General features: G+C 33.5%; 1 protein-coding gene across 1 annotated transcript; it reads right to left on the bottom strand.

Moving 5' to 3' along the window:
- Positions 1–627: 627 nt before the first annotated feature.
- Positions 628–2,505, bottom strand: LOC141666207 (uncharacterized). The gene is made up of 3 exons (XM_074472200.1): positions 2,130–2,505; positions 1,519–1,983; positions 628–911 (listed from the first exon to the last, which is right to left on the bottom strand). Exons 1-3 carry the CDS (start codon positions 2,503–2,505, stop codon positions 628–630), a joined length of 1,125 nt encoding a protein of 374 aa, XP_074328301.1.
- Positions 2,506–15,090: the final 12,585 nt, after the last annotated feature.

Genomic DNA, 15,090 nt, shown 5'->3' with positions numbered 1-15,090 from the left:
GAAATTTTGTGGGGGTTCACTTCCATCATAATTCTGTGACTAAACGGAGGTACTTAAGATGGGTGTTACAGTTTGTGGTGTAAATGTACCGCTTAAGGTGGGTGTCACAGATTCTGGTGTAGATATACCACCATCCTGTTGTTCTCCTTCTTCACCTTGAAATTCTTCCTCCTAGTGGTCTGGTATAACAAATGATGCAGATGACAAGTTTGCTGATGAAGCTGCTTTATTCCACTCCCAACCCTTAGCTTCATCAAAAATCACGTCGCTACTGACAAATATGTTGTTCGTCTCAGGATCATATACACGATAAGCTTGGGTCTCGGCTTCCCTTCCCAAGTGTACAACACACTTGCTCCTTTTGTCTAGTTTTTTCACGTGAACACTAGGACCTTTCATGTAACAGATGCACTCAAAAACTCGATGATAGTCAACCTGAGGTTTTTCTTCTATCCAGGCTTCATACGGAGTTGCTCCTTGTACAGCCTTCGTAGGCACTCGGTTAAACAAAGACACAACATGTCTAACAGCCTCGCCCAACATGTATGATGGCATATCTCGGTCAGGCAATAAGCTTCTTGTCATGGCTGTTACAGTTCAATTTCGACGTTCCACAACCCCATTCTATTATGGGGAATATGGGGCTGTGTAGTGTCTGAGAATACCATTATCTTCACAGAAAGTTTTGAATTCCATTGAGCAAAACTCGCCTCCCCTGTCTATTCGAAGAACCATTATTGCTTCGCCTGACTGCTTTTCGACCAATGCCTTGAACCTCTTAAAGCACACAAGAGCCTCATCTTTAGTCTTCAGCATATATACCCACATAGCCCTGCAGAAATCGTCCACCAAGAGTAGAAAATACCTATTGCCAGAAAGAGTTGATGGGGGTGATAGGACCACAAATATCACTGTGTACCAATTCCAATCATTTTTTAGCACTGAACTTCATTTGAGCTGGGAATGGATGTCTATTCTGCTTAGCCATTAAACAGCCCTCGCAAATCTCCTTGGGTTGAGTGAGATCAGGCAATCCTTCTACCATTTTATTTTTAGACATAAGGAGCATAGAGTGAAAATTGACATGACCTAGCTGTGTGTGCCAAAGCCCGGTTATTTCGTCCGATTTAGTTAGCAAACATGCATCTCTATCATCTTTAATAACTAGTTTGTACATTCTGTTCGCAGATTTCTTCACTTTCATAATCAAGCAATCACTCTTATCATAAATCCACAAATAATCATCTTTGATAAGAACCCTACTACCATTTTCTGACAACTAGCCTAAGCTAATTATATTGTTGCAGAGATTTGGGATAAAGTATACCTCTCCGAGCTTGTATAATTTTCCGTCTTTAGTTCTGAACATCACAGAGCCTTTTCCTTGTATTTGCACTGTTGACCCGTCGCCAAACCTTACCTTTCAAGTCACTATTTCATCCAAATCATTGAACATACTACGGAGACCAGTCATGTGGTTACTGGCCCCGTTGTCAAGATACTATATACTAGATTCACCCAAATTTCCCTTGCTGGTTGCTTTCAGACTTGGAGTCGTTCCCTCTTCATTCAGCAAAATCATCACTTCTTTACTGTCATCACACTTTACAAGGAGAAATGTGGGTTCGTCACATTCAACCTGGGACAGGTTTGCTTCACTCCTCTGTTCCTTATCACGCTGTTCCTTACGACATTCAGCTTGCAAGTGTCCATAAGTGCCGCAATTGTAACATCGAACCCAGCTTCTGTCCCTGTAACCTCGTCCAAAATCTCCGCCCCTTTGTTCATAGTTGCTGCCTGAACCTCCTTTATTTGTCCGTTTCAACCACTCTTCTCTAGTGAGAAGTAACTGACCATCCTTTCTTTCCTTCTTCATCCACTCTTCTTCTATCAAAAGAAGTTGTTGTTCGCTACTCTCCTTTTCCCACACATTTGTTCCTCGTGAGCCTTTAGGGATCCAACGGTCTCTTCCACATACATTGTCTCCAGGTTACCAAACTGTTCAATAGCTGACACTATCTGCAGAAACTTTGTAGGAACAGCCCGAAAGATTTTCTTTACCACATACGCTTCCTAAATTTGCTCTCCCAAGGCTCGGATGTTCGTCACCAAGCCATTCAATCACATACAAAACTCATCAAGCTGCTCACTGTCTCTCATAGTTAAGGCTTCAAATTCAGATTTGAGCATCTGTACTTTGGCCTTTTTTACCTTGTCTGCACCCAAGTGTACTGTCTTAATGGCGTCCCAAGTGTCCTTGGAGGTTTTCTTATTTGCAATGGACTGTAGTAAATCCTCAGTAATTCCTTGATAAATGATGGTTAACGCCTGCTTATCCATCTTGTCATTGGTTGGAGCTTTTGGATCCTTGGGATCAATGGCTTTCCACACACCATGGGCTTGCATAAAAACTTTCATCTTCATAGCCCATGCAGTATAGTTGGTTTTTGTAAGTAGTGGGTAGCTCAAGCCAAATGAACCTTCTTTACCTTTCGTGGTCTCCATTTTTTCCATTTTTTCTGTGATAGTTCAGTGTGTTTGATTGTGCGAATATTTAGATGTGTATATGGGTAAGCTCTAATACCAGATGATGGGTTTAACCAGAATCACAATGCACTCTTAGCTTGCTTCTAAAGTTATTGAATGGAAAACTTGCTTAAATTGAAGAGATAAAGTTAAACAGAATACATGAGAAGAATATAAACTACTGAGAGTCCCTACAAAACAGGAAGTACTCCCACTCTTTTTATAACAACTAAAGACCTATTCTACTGCAAACACCCACGTCTGTGCAACAGACTTATTCAATAAATAAAAGCAAATAAATAAACTATGTTTAGATTAAATAAATAATCCAACATGCACAAGTACACACAAAATTGAAATCTGATGTATTAACATCAACCATGTGTGATACAAGTTTATTTTTACAGTCAAAGGTCACTTCATAAGTTAAATTCTCTCCCTCTCCTTTAACATTTTTATGCCGAAAATGAAATAATAATCTAAATTCTTCTATAAATTTTTTGAAAACCAATCTGGTATAAACCTGTCCTGCATGAGCCTCAACCGGATACATCTCCGCAAAGTTTGGTTTAATTGTCAGACAAATAAAATCTTCTTTCTCTTCCTTACTATGCCGATCATCAATAGCTACGTCATACTGATCAATAAATTCGGACAATGCAGTAGAACTATGAACAAATCCATCAAAAAAGGCATTCATACCCTCTCTTCTTTCAATGGATTTCATACCTGCAATAGTTATAAATATTGTTTGATTAATAGTTAATAAATAAAAGTAGCAGCATGAGCAGCAAAAATTATCAAATAAACATCCTGTACAAAAAGAAAGATATGGCTCAATATAGGAAGACTATTACCGATAGAAAATGATACAAAAATATAGAGGCACTTGCAAAAAAGGTTTTCCGTAAATAAGCTCGCACCCAATGATGCCTTTGCTCATGCTTGGTCTCTAACCAACTCCAAGATTTCTTTTCGCTTTTTTGTTTCTCTGTTAGAGGCTCTTCAAAATGGTGTTGGTATTTGTCTTACATCATAGTCCAACATATTTCTGATTCTTCGATACTTCTACTTTTTTTGATCATTTAGAGTAGACGTCATCAAGTTCTGGATTATACGAAGATCGAAGTGAACGAATATGTTCATCCTTATGTAGTCCAAGATGCCACTTACAAAATATATGATGTGTATACGGAAAAACGTTTTTAATTGCATTACGGGTAGCTGGATCTTGATCTGTAATAATTGCACCTACATTTCAACCAATTTTCAAATAACCAAATAAAAGTCCCTTCACGCTCATCTTCCAAAGGGCAAAACCAAACAAAGTGGATTGCATATGATGATTGACACCCGTAAATGGTGCAAACGGCATTGAAAAACTATTAGTTATGTACGTCATGTCAAACACAACAACATCGTTACATAACATATATGAATTCCTCGCTCTTCCATTTGCCCATAAAATGCTTCTACAAACTTGATTCTCATCAATTTCTATTGCATAATAAAATTGAGAATCTTGTGCTTGTCTCTCCAAAAACTTTTTTATAACTACACCGCGCTTTCTGCCAATGTTACTTTTTCGGCTAATTCTCAGATGATCACTATCTTGTTGTAGAGTAATTTTATTTGATGGATGACTAGATCCATTCAGCAAACGAGAAATTTTAGCCGGCCCAATTCCACATCTATGATATTCTTCTATAGTTATCTTGGTATGTTCTTCATAACATCATTTATGATGTGAACATAAATGCACCTTCTTTTTTGGAGAATCAATCATTGGATGTGTATGTGTTTTATAAAAACTGCTAATGCACCAAGTTCGTCCATTAGTTTGATGAATATTCATATGAGCCTTACAAAATTCTCTTATTTCTCTCTTTCGTTTTACTTCCCTCCCTAACTCTCATTTATCAGGCCCTTTAAAACTCTTTTTGTTATACACAAAATATCTCTTTATAACCGTACCATCTTTGAATTTAGTAGATGAATATTTTCGTGTAGCAAATCCTTGTTTCAAACAAAAAATCTTGAAAAAATCGTAAGCTACTTCACTTGTAAGAAATTCTATACCAAATCGAGGCATTTATGTATCAACATGACAACCTTCATCCGTGATAAAATCTGGATCCTGAATAGAGTTGTGTAATTCATCTTCATAATTTCATAATCTGATAACTGCTGTTTTTCCCCAGGCTCGTATATACACCGACTATGTTCATTGTTCTCCATTGATTTAATGTAAAAAATCCTAATTTTAGGATTGGACTAAGATATGATTGGTGAATTTGGATTTTAAGGGAGTACGGTTTTGGATTTTAAGGGAGGGAGAGACGTGACCTTACTAGTTTTATTTTTCTCTTTATACACTGACTCTCCTACTAGGTCCCCTCTACTTCATTCTATATTTTATAATATTACATGCATGTTTTACTATGTGACTTGTATATACAATTAAATGCTCCCCTGTTTCATGTTTATATGTTTTGACACTCCTAATTTCTTTTCATGCTATTTAAGTGTATGTGCCATGGTTAAAGGCCTTGCCTACATAGCTATCACTAAACACCTTAATTTATTGTTATTTTATAAGTGTTTATAAGTTTTTTTATCTATCTCCTAATTTTGGTAATTATTTTCTAATGTAATCACATCAACAAATTTTAGTTATTAATTTCACATGAGTTATGTCATAGTATTTTGTAAGTAAATATTTGTGTGTAATTATATTTATGCAAGGTAAACGTGAGATAGTTCTTTTTACAAATGTATATTCATATTTTTATGTTGTAAATAATTAAAAATAGTTTTTGCATATTGAGAAAATTTGAATTTGTTGGAATTAGTTTGACTCGAAATCACATTGTATACTTGTTGTTAAGATACTTTACACCTTTTCTCTCTCACTAAATGATTTATGCACTTATCGGTCATGTACTATTATGATTATGATTATTATTATTATTACTACTATTATTATTATTATTATTATTATTATTATTATTATTATTATTATTATTATTATTATATTTCAGGAATAATGTGATTATGAAAATATTATGTTTTCTATAAGTAATATATTTTTTTGTGTACATAAGTATATGCTAGTATTTATAAGTCCAAGAAGTTTACTTACATAAGTATATGCTAGTATTTTTTTGTTGTATTTATGTAAATATCATTTTTAAAATGGTTGGTATTATATATTAGTTATATTTTGTTTCGTCTATTTAAATTAGGATTTATTTGGCACTTATATTTGGATTCATTGAAGTGACTGAGGTAACTTAACTCTTCACACTTTACTTTATTTTAAAATATTTTTGCACTGTTTTTATATAAAAATTTATGGATCAAGTGTTTTAGATACAAGAATTCCCTCTAACTTGTGAACCAATTAGTAATTGCTTATAGTTCCGGAACTACTAATTAGGGAGTGCTAATTATGATGCATTCGGGAGCGCAATAACTTATGAAACCTTGGTAAGGGATTATTGACAGAAATTATGAATTTTTGATACTGTGTCACCAGGTATTTGTGGCCTTAGCCAGCTGTAGAATTAAGTTATATTTTATGTCATATGGATTTTCTCCTAATAAACTTGGTTTTATAAAATTAAGATACTTGATCCACTAGTGTAGAATTATTTTCTTGGTGGGCTCTTTGGCTCATTACTTTCACGTGCTTTCTTAAAGGTGAACTTGATTTGAGCTTGCTTTGGAATAATAATTTAGTCATTATGTTTTTATTGGAGGCGCGTCTCTCAAGATTTGCTATATAATGTTATTTAAGTTTGGAAATAAAAAGTGTGTAGGCTTATTTGAGACTTATTCAAAGCATTAATAAAATTTATAGTTTTAGTTTGATATTTAAGTATAATTTATTGTGTAAAAAAAGTCCCGGTATTAGAGTTGGTATTCAGAGCGTAGATGGTATTGAGAGTATTGAGAGCCGGGTTGACGTGTGAGTAGTGAGACTTGACGTGTGAGTAGTGAGCCTTCACGTGAGTTATGAGATATGAGCATGCGGTGGCGTGTGAGTTTAGTTGGGTGTGTTATAAAAAAACTACTTTTATTTTTGGTTTGTGTTTCTTGACACTGAAATATTTTTCATATATTTAAATACGTTTTGCATGTTTAAATTTTGGGACCAAATTTTTTTAAGGGGGGTAGAATGTAATATCGGAGATTTTTATATTAAAATATTTTGTATTTTATATATTGATATTAATTGTTCTTGTAAATTATAAAATTTATTTGATAAAGTTATATGTTTTGAAAATTAAAATAATTACATTTAATAATAATAGTTATCTGTTCTTATTAGTGGGTAAAAGTGGGTATCAATTTCAAATACTGTGTGAGTACAGGCAGAGTAAATCACAAAATAAGTTCAACCAATAGTTCTATATAATCCTTACTAGTTTTATTTGTACAGTGACTCTCGTACTAGGTAGGTTCTACTTCATTCTATATTTTATAATATTACATGAATTTTCACTCTCTGACTTGTATATAAAATTAAGTGCTCCTATATTTCATGTCTGGCTTGTATATACAATTAAGTGCTCCTATATATTTCATGTATATATGTTTTGACACTGCTAATTTCTTTCCATGCTATTTAAGTCTATGTGCCATAGTTAAAGGACTTGCCTACATACCTACCATTAAATTTTACAGGTGTTTATAAGTTTTGTTATCTATGTGATAGTTTTGGTAATTATTTTCTAATGTAATCACATCAACAAATTTTAGTTATTAATTTCACATGAGTTATGTCATATTATTTTCTACATAAGTATTTGTGTGTAATTACATTTTATGCAAGGTAAAGGTGAGAAATGTTTTTTACAAATGTATATTCATATTTTTATGTTATAAATAAATAAAAATAGTTTTTGCATATTGTGAAAATTTGAATTTTCTCCATTGGTATATTTGTTGTTAAGATACTTTACACCTTTTTCTCTCTCACTAAATGATTTATGCACTTGTCCCTCATGTATTATTATTATTATTATTTATATTATTATTATTATTATTATATTTCAGGAATAATGTGATTATGCAAATATTGTGTTTTTGATAAGTTATATATTTTTTTGTATACATAAATATATGCTCATATTTATAAGTCTAAAAGTTTACTTATATGTTTTATTTATTTATTTTTCCCTTATTGTCCGGATGAACATTTAGTATAAGGGTTGTATAATTTTATCATTAGCTAACCTTTGCACTGAGAATATATGTGTGGACACAGTTACTATGCCTTATCTTATATACATGTCATTTTTTAAATAATTGGTATTAGATATTAATTATATTTTGCTTTATCTATTTAAATTAGGATTATTTGGCATTTTATTTGGATTCATTGGGTAAGTTAACTCTAATACCCCACTTAAACAAGGAGAGGCTACACAAGCTAAGCCTTATTTATTAATGGAAGTAAAAACAAGCTAAACATAATTTATTAAACTAACAAAAGTTCAAAAGATCCAAAATAAAGTTCTCTAACAAGATCTAAAATAATATGGAAATAAAACATGTCCTTGACTTTATTTTTCAACTAGATAAACAAACTAAAATCTAAAATCTGGGCAGCAATCATCACACCCCGTTTACCCCTGACTACCTGTGGAAAGAATTAAATACGAGTGAGCCAAATGCCCAGTACAAATATATCATTAAAAGGTAAAACAAAAGAATATATTTGATTTAATAATTAGCCAAGATGATGAGTAATATGACAATAATAATTTAGAAGCAAGGAACAAACTAATCCAATCAAAATCAAAGAAATGGTTGAGAACAAGTAAGGTGGGTACTAATAAGGGCATCTTATAAAACACCTGCTCGCTAATAAACACAGTGCAAACAGTTTCTTCTCCACTTATCCACAAAAAAGTTAAAATAAAATGTATAAAACATTTCCTAAACAAATAAAATGATCATGATCTTAATCATGCGTCATAACCCAGAGACATGCTCGTATACTCACACCACTGATATGAGTTAGTGCCGAGAGCACCAAAGACTACAAAAACTCCATGTGCCTCGTCTGTGATTTACTCACACACATAAGTTTAAGAGCCCATAACAAATGGTTACAAAGTGTTTCCAATAATACTGAAAATAAAAGTTGTATGTGACAAATTAAGTACACTGATACGCAACATAGATCAAAAGTGGTTAAGCAACAACATTGATCAAAGATGGCTGAGCAAAAATTAACAAGTGTACATATACACTTAACAAAATAAAATTTGATAAGATAAATATGATGGGACAATAAGTACAGGGGAAGCAAATATATTTTAAATGAAGAGAGAATGAAAGATACTCGTACCTGGAATTTATCATATCATCCCGTTAATAAAATGTAAAAGCCTGAGAATCATATAATTTATTAAACCAACCTAATGACATACAGATTATAAACAAAAACAACAGGGACCATGACTAATTAGATTACTACTAATTAAACATCTTTTAGACAGTACAAATAACAATTAATTAATCAATTAAACATGCATTAAACAATAATCTAACACAATATATAAACACATAAACAAATAATATAATAATTTGATAATACTTACCTGAATTTAGAGCCTGATATAAGTATGTAAAAAAATGTGTACAAATAGTTATAAACCTGAAAATAAAATGATTAATATCAGTATACAATATAAATAATAATCATCTTAAATTACATAATCAAATTTTAAATAAACCTTCTCAAGATGTACACTTCTCTCAAAGTTTTGGCCGACCTTAACCTACCTATCTTTCTCCTCCTCTTGATCTTTAATAACCCAAAAATCTATTTCTCCTTCTCTTATAATCTTTAATAACCCAATATTTTTTAACAGTGACACTCCCGTTAGCTCTTCTCTGACTTTCTTGTACACACTACTAGAAAAGAGACCTTAGACATCGGTTAAAAATCGATGTCTATGTAAAAATGTATGATGTCTTCGCGACTGATGTTAAATGTATTTTCTCATAGACATCGGTTAAAAACCGATGTCTATGTAATATTACACATCGTTTCTGGAAAATTTCTGATGTCTAATTCATATTGATGTTATATAATTGTGTAATGTCAAGTTCAGAAATATAATATTAGGATGATTAGGCCTATTTAAAACTATAACACACAAGCAATATTTATAAAATAACATCGATTACAAATAAAAAACCGATGTCTATAACCTATTAGACATCGGTTGTATTCAAAGAACCGATGTTAATTTGAACAATAGACATCGATTGTTTTCTAAATAACCGATGTCCATTTGAACAATAGACATCGATTATTTTTTAAATAACCGATATTAATACGATAAATAGACATCATGTGTTTACTTTTGAATTGATGTTATTTCTTTGTTTATATGTGCTAATATCCCTTTTTTAACATCGAATATTAGACAATATATTAACCACAATATTGAAAAAACTTAATTCTCAAATCTCAACCAATACATATATATTATTACTCAATTGAATTCAAGATCAACAAATTCTCAATGTGTACAACTTATATCAAATATGTTTATCATTCTAAACAAAGTACAACTAATATGTAAAATCAACCATATTTCTATTTCTAGTACTCAAGTCATCCCCTTTCACGCGGGCTCCAATTTTCTTTACCATGCTTCCAATCAATAAAAAGATATTTGTCTCACCTAAAACTTTTCCAATCCTTTAAAAGATATCTGATGCATAAACTGAAACAGTAATGAGGGAATTAATTATTATGTATCAGTTAATAAGGTAGGTGACACTAAACAAATGGAGGACATGTGCTCACCCTTGAGAGCACTTGAACAATGAGAGCTAGTATGTGCATAAAAACAACTCAATGTTAAAATAGAAGCAGTAGTATAAAAGCCTTCCATCAAAAGAATATCAACTAAGCATAATTTTTACCTGGTTATATACCACAGATAGTCACTAGCAACCCTAGTAACATTAATTTGCTCCAATAGACCAGAAGTAGTAAAGGCAGAGCTATCTTTCATAGAAGATATATCCTCATTATAGGTCTCCCATGAGTTAATATCAACGTTGCTCGGCAACATTTCCATTTTTGATGTCTGAACTCCAACCTGTAACAGAGGCAAAATTTAGATTATCAATCTTATTTACCTCCTTTAGATCTGGAGAAGAAAGATCTGGTTTATTATTTACCTCCTTTGGGTCAGCCAGCATCCCAACTATGGCATTATCTATTGCATCCTGGTTTTCTGTTCGTGAGGCTCGAGCTGCCATAAGAACAACAGCATCTGCATCTATTCCTTTTGCAAATACCTACAGGAATTAAACAGAGGACAGTTACACAAGAGCTAATTCTTGCCACTCCAGTTTTCCCAGAAATAAAATTATCATTTACCTACCTTGAGGATATTGTGTATATCTATACATTGTCATTGGATGAATTTCTAGAACATACTTCTTAATTGTCTCTGTTTCTGTAAAATGATGGAAATACTGCTTGGCCTTGGATGCTTCACAGTTCCTCCCGTTATGACAGCTAAAATACCATCAGATATTGACTCCGTTATATTCTCTCCAAAAACCATGAGATATGACTGTTATATAATTCCGTTCTTGAAGCCTTTTAGTATTGATGGATATAACATTATCTGTTTACCATGGGCATACTTACACATTTATAAGTACCGAGTTCCTCTCATCAGTAATTACAATTATTTCTTTGCAGAAATGGACAAGCATGTCAATCTTGAACACAGCAGGATCCTACAAATTCAACAGTCAAAGATGACAGCAAAGTGTTATACTTGAGAACATTAGCAGTTGTGCTACAACATAAATGTGAAAACAGAATGACATACTAAACGTTAATGCTAACAGGAGACCCACTTGATCAATTTTCAAAGGATCGTCCTCAAGTAAACGAGCATCTGCAGGAACTATATCTCCTGATTTTATGCTGATAATATCTCCAGGCACCAAAACAGCATCATCTTCCTCATTCCACCTTCCATCTCTGAAAACCTTCATTTCATTCATCAAGTAACAAGTAACAAGTAACAAGTTTTCTCTGTAATTTTCTCTGTAAAACCTTTCATGGCCATCTGCAACACCGCCATTTCATTCAAGTAACAAGTTAATTACTTAAGTCGATAACACCGAGAAATATGCAAAAATGGAAGTAATTCAAATCCAAAATTATAACCTTAAATGGCTCATTGTCTGTTCTGAAGCTAATGCCTGGAACATACTTCAGCCAAACAGGAAACCCTCTGAACAAATTTACAAAAAAACACACATCCCATTAAAACAACTTCACATTTTAATTTTCACCGACACATGCATTAGAATAAACAAAATAAGATCTAAAACAACTATATACAATACCCAAAATTCCATTCGGCACAAATATAAGGCCCAACTCGAAGATTCGCATAAAGCCCTGCTTTCTGCACTGTCTTTAAAAACCTAACTAGATCATATCTCCCCTAAAAATTGTACTGAAATTAAATAGATTCATATTATAGATATTAAAGTAAAAAATGGAAACAATGTAAAAGAACCAATTACTAGAAATAGAGATAAAAGTAAAGTACATTGCCAGGAAAAGGCTCATGAACATTCCAAAACACATATGTTTCAATAACATCAATGCCTCCATCTTTAGTTTAAAAGGATGAAAAAAGAAAATACCTTCGGGGAGCCAACCGTAACCGACTCTCGAAAGCATAAGCATAGAAGTCATCAAAGCAGAAGCAGTGGTCATGTGATAGGGTTACATCAAACTCATTTCAACCGGACAACTACAAAACACACACAAATATCATCAATGTGTGTAAATAATAAATGTAATAGCACAATATAAAAGGCAAGAGTGTGTGTAATAATTAGTACCTGAATAAACGAGTGGAGTGAGATGGATTTCTGGTGGGCATACGAAAGGGAGACGGACAAATTAAACCTAATTGAACAAACAAACCTAATTGAACAAATTAAACCTAATTGAATAAACAAACCTAATTGAACAAACAAACCTATTCAGAAATTAGGGTTTCTCGTATATGGGATTTAATTATTTGAAGGTGTTCTTCAATTTGGGGTTTAATTGAGACCCTATATACTTGCAATCAACTGATATATTGTGTGTGTGAGAGAGAGAGATGGAAGAGAGAGAGGGAGAGAAGCGGAGAGATGGAAGAGAGAGAGAGAGAAAGAACGAGAGAGCTCAGAGAGAGAGAGAGTAGAGAGAGTGAGAGTGATAGAGCGAGAAAGAGAGAAGAAAAAGAATTAGGGGGAAAACAGGTTTTTTTTTGGTTAAGGGGGGAGTATTTGGGGAATAATGGGGGGAAAGTTTCCGCGTGTTTTTTTTTAATTTTTTTAAGTTAACCATCGAAAACGGTTGTAAAATACAACCGATGTTTATAAAACAAAGACATCGGTTATATAGAAAACCGATGTCTAACTAACGTTTCTCAGTTTTGAAAAATAACTATAGACAACGGTTATTTTCTCGACCGATGTCTAATATAAGCAATAACATCAGTTTTAAAATAACCGATGTCTAAAACAACTTTAATATCGGTCATCTGAGCAACCGATGTCTAAGGACCGATGTCTATTGACAGAATTCTAGTAGTGACATGTAGATCCAAAGCTTCCTTTCTTATGCACCAACTCTTCTATCTCACTCATAAATTATATAATACTACTCGTTTTCCATTTTCTTATCTAACGCTCTAAGATGAGTTTTTGTGTGAAAACACTAACAGGGCGATTCTGTTTGTAAGTAGCTCAACAAACTATGAAACTCTTATCACCTGGTTTGACTCATATTCAAATTTTAAACAACTAAAAGATAGCTTACAAAATTCAAATTTTTAACAGCCAATTATCTACATAAAACATTATCCATAATTTTGAATTCCAAAATCAATTAATAAAATATTTACTAAATTATTACACCAAAAATGTAACAAATAAAATATGGGGTATTATATTATTCCCTCCTTAAAATAATTTCGTCCTCGAAATTCTAGTGAAGTACCTGATTCGAAGAGGTACGAATATCTTTCACGAACTGAATCCTCAGTTTCCCAAGTAGATTCTCGAATATCATGATTTTTCCATAAAACGTTAAAAAAAGGGATCGTGTTCTTGCGCAACACTCTATCCTCCCTCGCCAATATAGCTTCAGCTTCTTCTTCACAAGATAAATCTTCACGAAATGCATCTAAGGGATATTGAACAACATGATTTGGATGATATACATATTTTCTCAGAACTGATGCATGAAACACATTGTGCACTCGTGACAATTGTTGCGGTAAAGCAACTCTATATGCCACAGCTCCAACCCTCTCAAGAATCTCAAAAGGTCCTATATACCTCGGACTTAGCTTACCCTTCTGATCAAATCGCTGAATGCCTCTCTGCAGAGATACCTTAAGGAAGACCTTGTCTCCTGCTTTAAATTCATATTCTCGTCTACCCTTATCGGCATAACTCTTCTGTCTAGATCGAGCTTGTTCAAGTCTTTCTCGAGCAAATGCTACCTTATCTGCAGTGACTTGGACTAGATCGGGACCCTCCAAAACCTTCTCTCCTACTTCATTCCAACAAATAGGTGTTCTGCACTTGCGCCCATAGAGTGCCTCAAAAGGAGCCATACCAATGCTGCTCTGCCAACTGTTATTATAAGCAAATTCAACCAAAGGCAAATAGTCATCCCAATTTCCATACCACTCTAATGCACATGCTCGCAACATGTCCTCCAAGGTCTGAATTGTCCTCTCTGACTGCCCATCTAATTGTGGATGAAAAGCTGTGCTATAATATTACTTGGTACCCCATGCCTTTTGAAATCCTTTCCAAAATCTTGAATTGAATTTGGGATCTCTGTCTGACACGATCGAAACTGGAATCTCGTGTAGTCTAACAATCTCATTTCTATATAATAGCGCTAAGTTCTCCAAGTTCATGTTCTCACGGATTGCCAAAAAGTGAGCAGATTTAGTGAGTCTGTCTACAATAACCCATATCGCATCATGTTTCTTAAAAGTCTTAGGCAGTCCTATGACAAAATCCATACAAATATTCTCCCACTTCCAAGTAGGTAACTCCAATGGTTGTAATAAGCCACTTGTCCTCTGGTGGTCAATCTTCACCTGTTGACAAGTCAAACACTTCGAAACAAAATCGGCAATATCTCGTTTCATACCGCTCCACCAAAAGTGTTCCTTTAAATCTTGATACATCTTTGTCTCACCTGGATGAATAGAAAATGGTGATCTATGAGCCTCTTCCATCAATTCCTCCCTGAGTTCCTTGTTAGCAGGCACACATAGACGATTATACATCCATAGAATGCCACGATCATCAAAATGAAATCCTGGTTGCTTTTCAGGATAAATATTCTAGAAAAAAGACCACAATTCTCCATCTCCATCCTGAGCTGCCTTAATCCTAGTGATAAGACTAGGCTCGACATGCAAACTTGCTACCATACCAACTGTATTCTGATGATAAAACACCAAACCAAATTTCTCA

Source organism: Apium graveolens, chromosome 6, assembly GCF_009905375.1.
Source record: "Apium graveolens cultivar Ventura chromosome 6, ASM990537v1, whole genome shotgun sequence".
Taxonomy (NCBI): domain Eukaryota; kingdom Viridiplantae; phylum Streptophyta; class Magnoliopsida; order Apiales; family Apiaceae; genus Apium; species Apium graveolens.
Note: the sequence above shows the minus strand (reverse complement) of the source record. Positions and strands in the feature narration are given on the sequence as shown.

Excerpts from the sequence above, each read along its gene's own strand:
- LOC141666207 (XM_074472200.1), bottom strand. The coding sequence starts at position 2,505 with ATGGAGACCACGAAAGGTAAAGAAGGTTCATTTGGCTTGAGCTACCCA. Across the intron at positions 1,984-2,129 it reads TGAGCAGCTTGATGAGTTTT|ACAATGTATGTGGAAGAGAC; the intron begins GTATGTGATTGA and ends GGTAACCTGGAG. Across the intron at positions 912-1,518 it reads AACCAGCAAGGGAAATTTGG|TGATATTTGTGGTCCTATCA; the intron begins GTGAATCTAGTA and ends ATTGGTACACAG.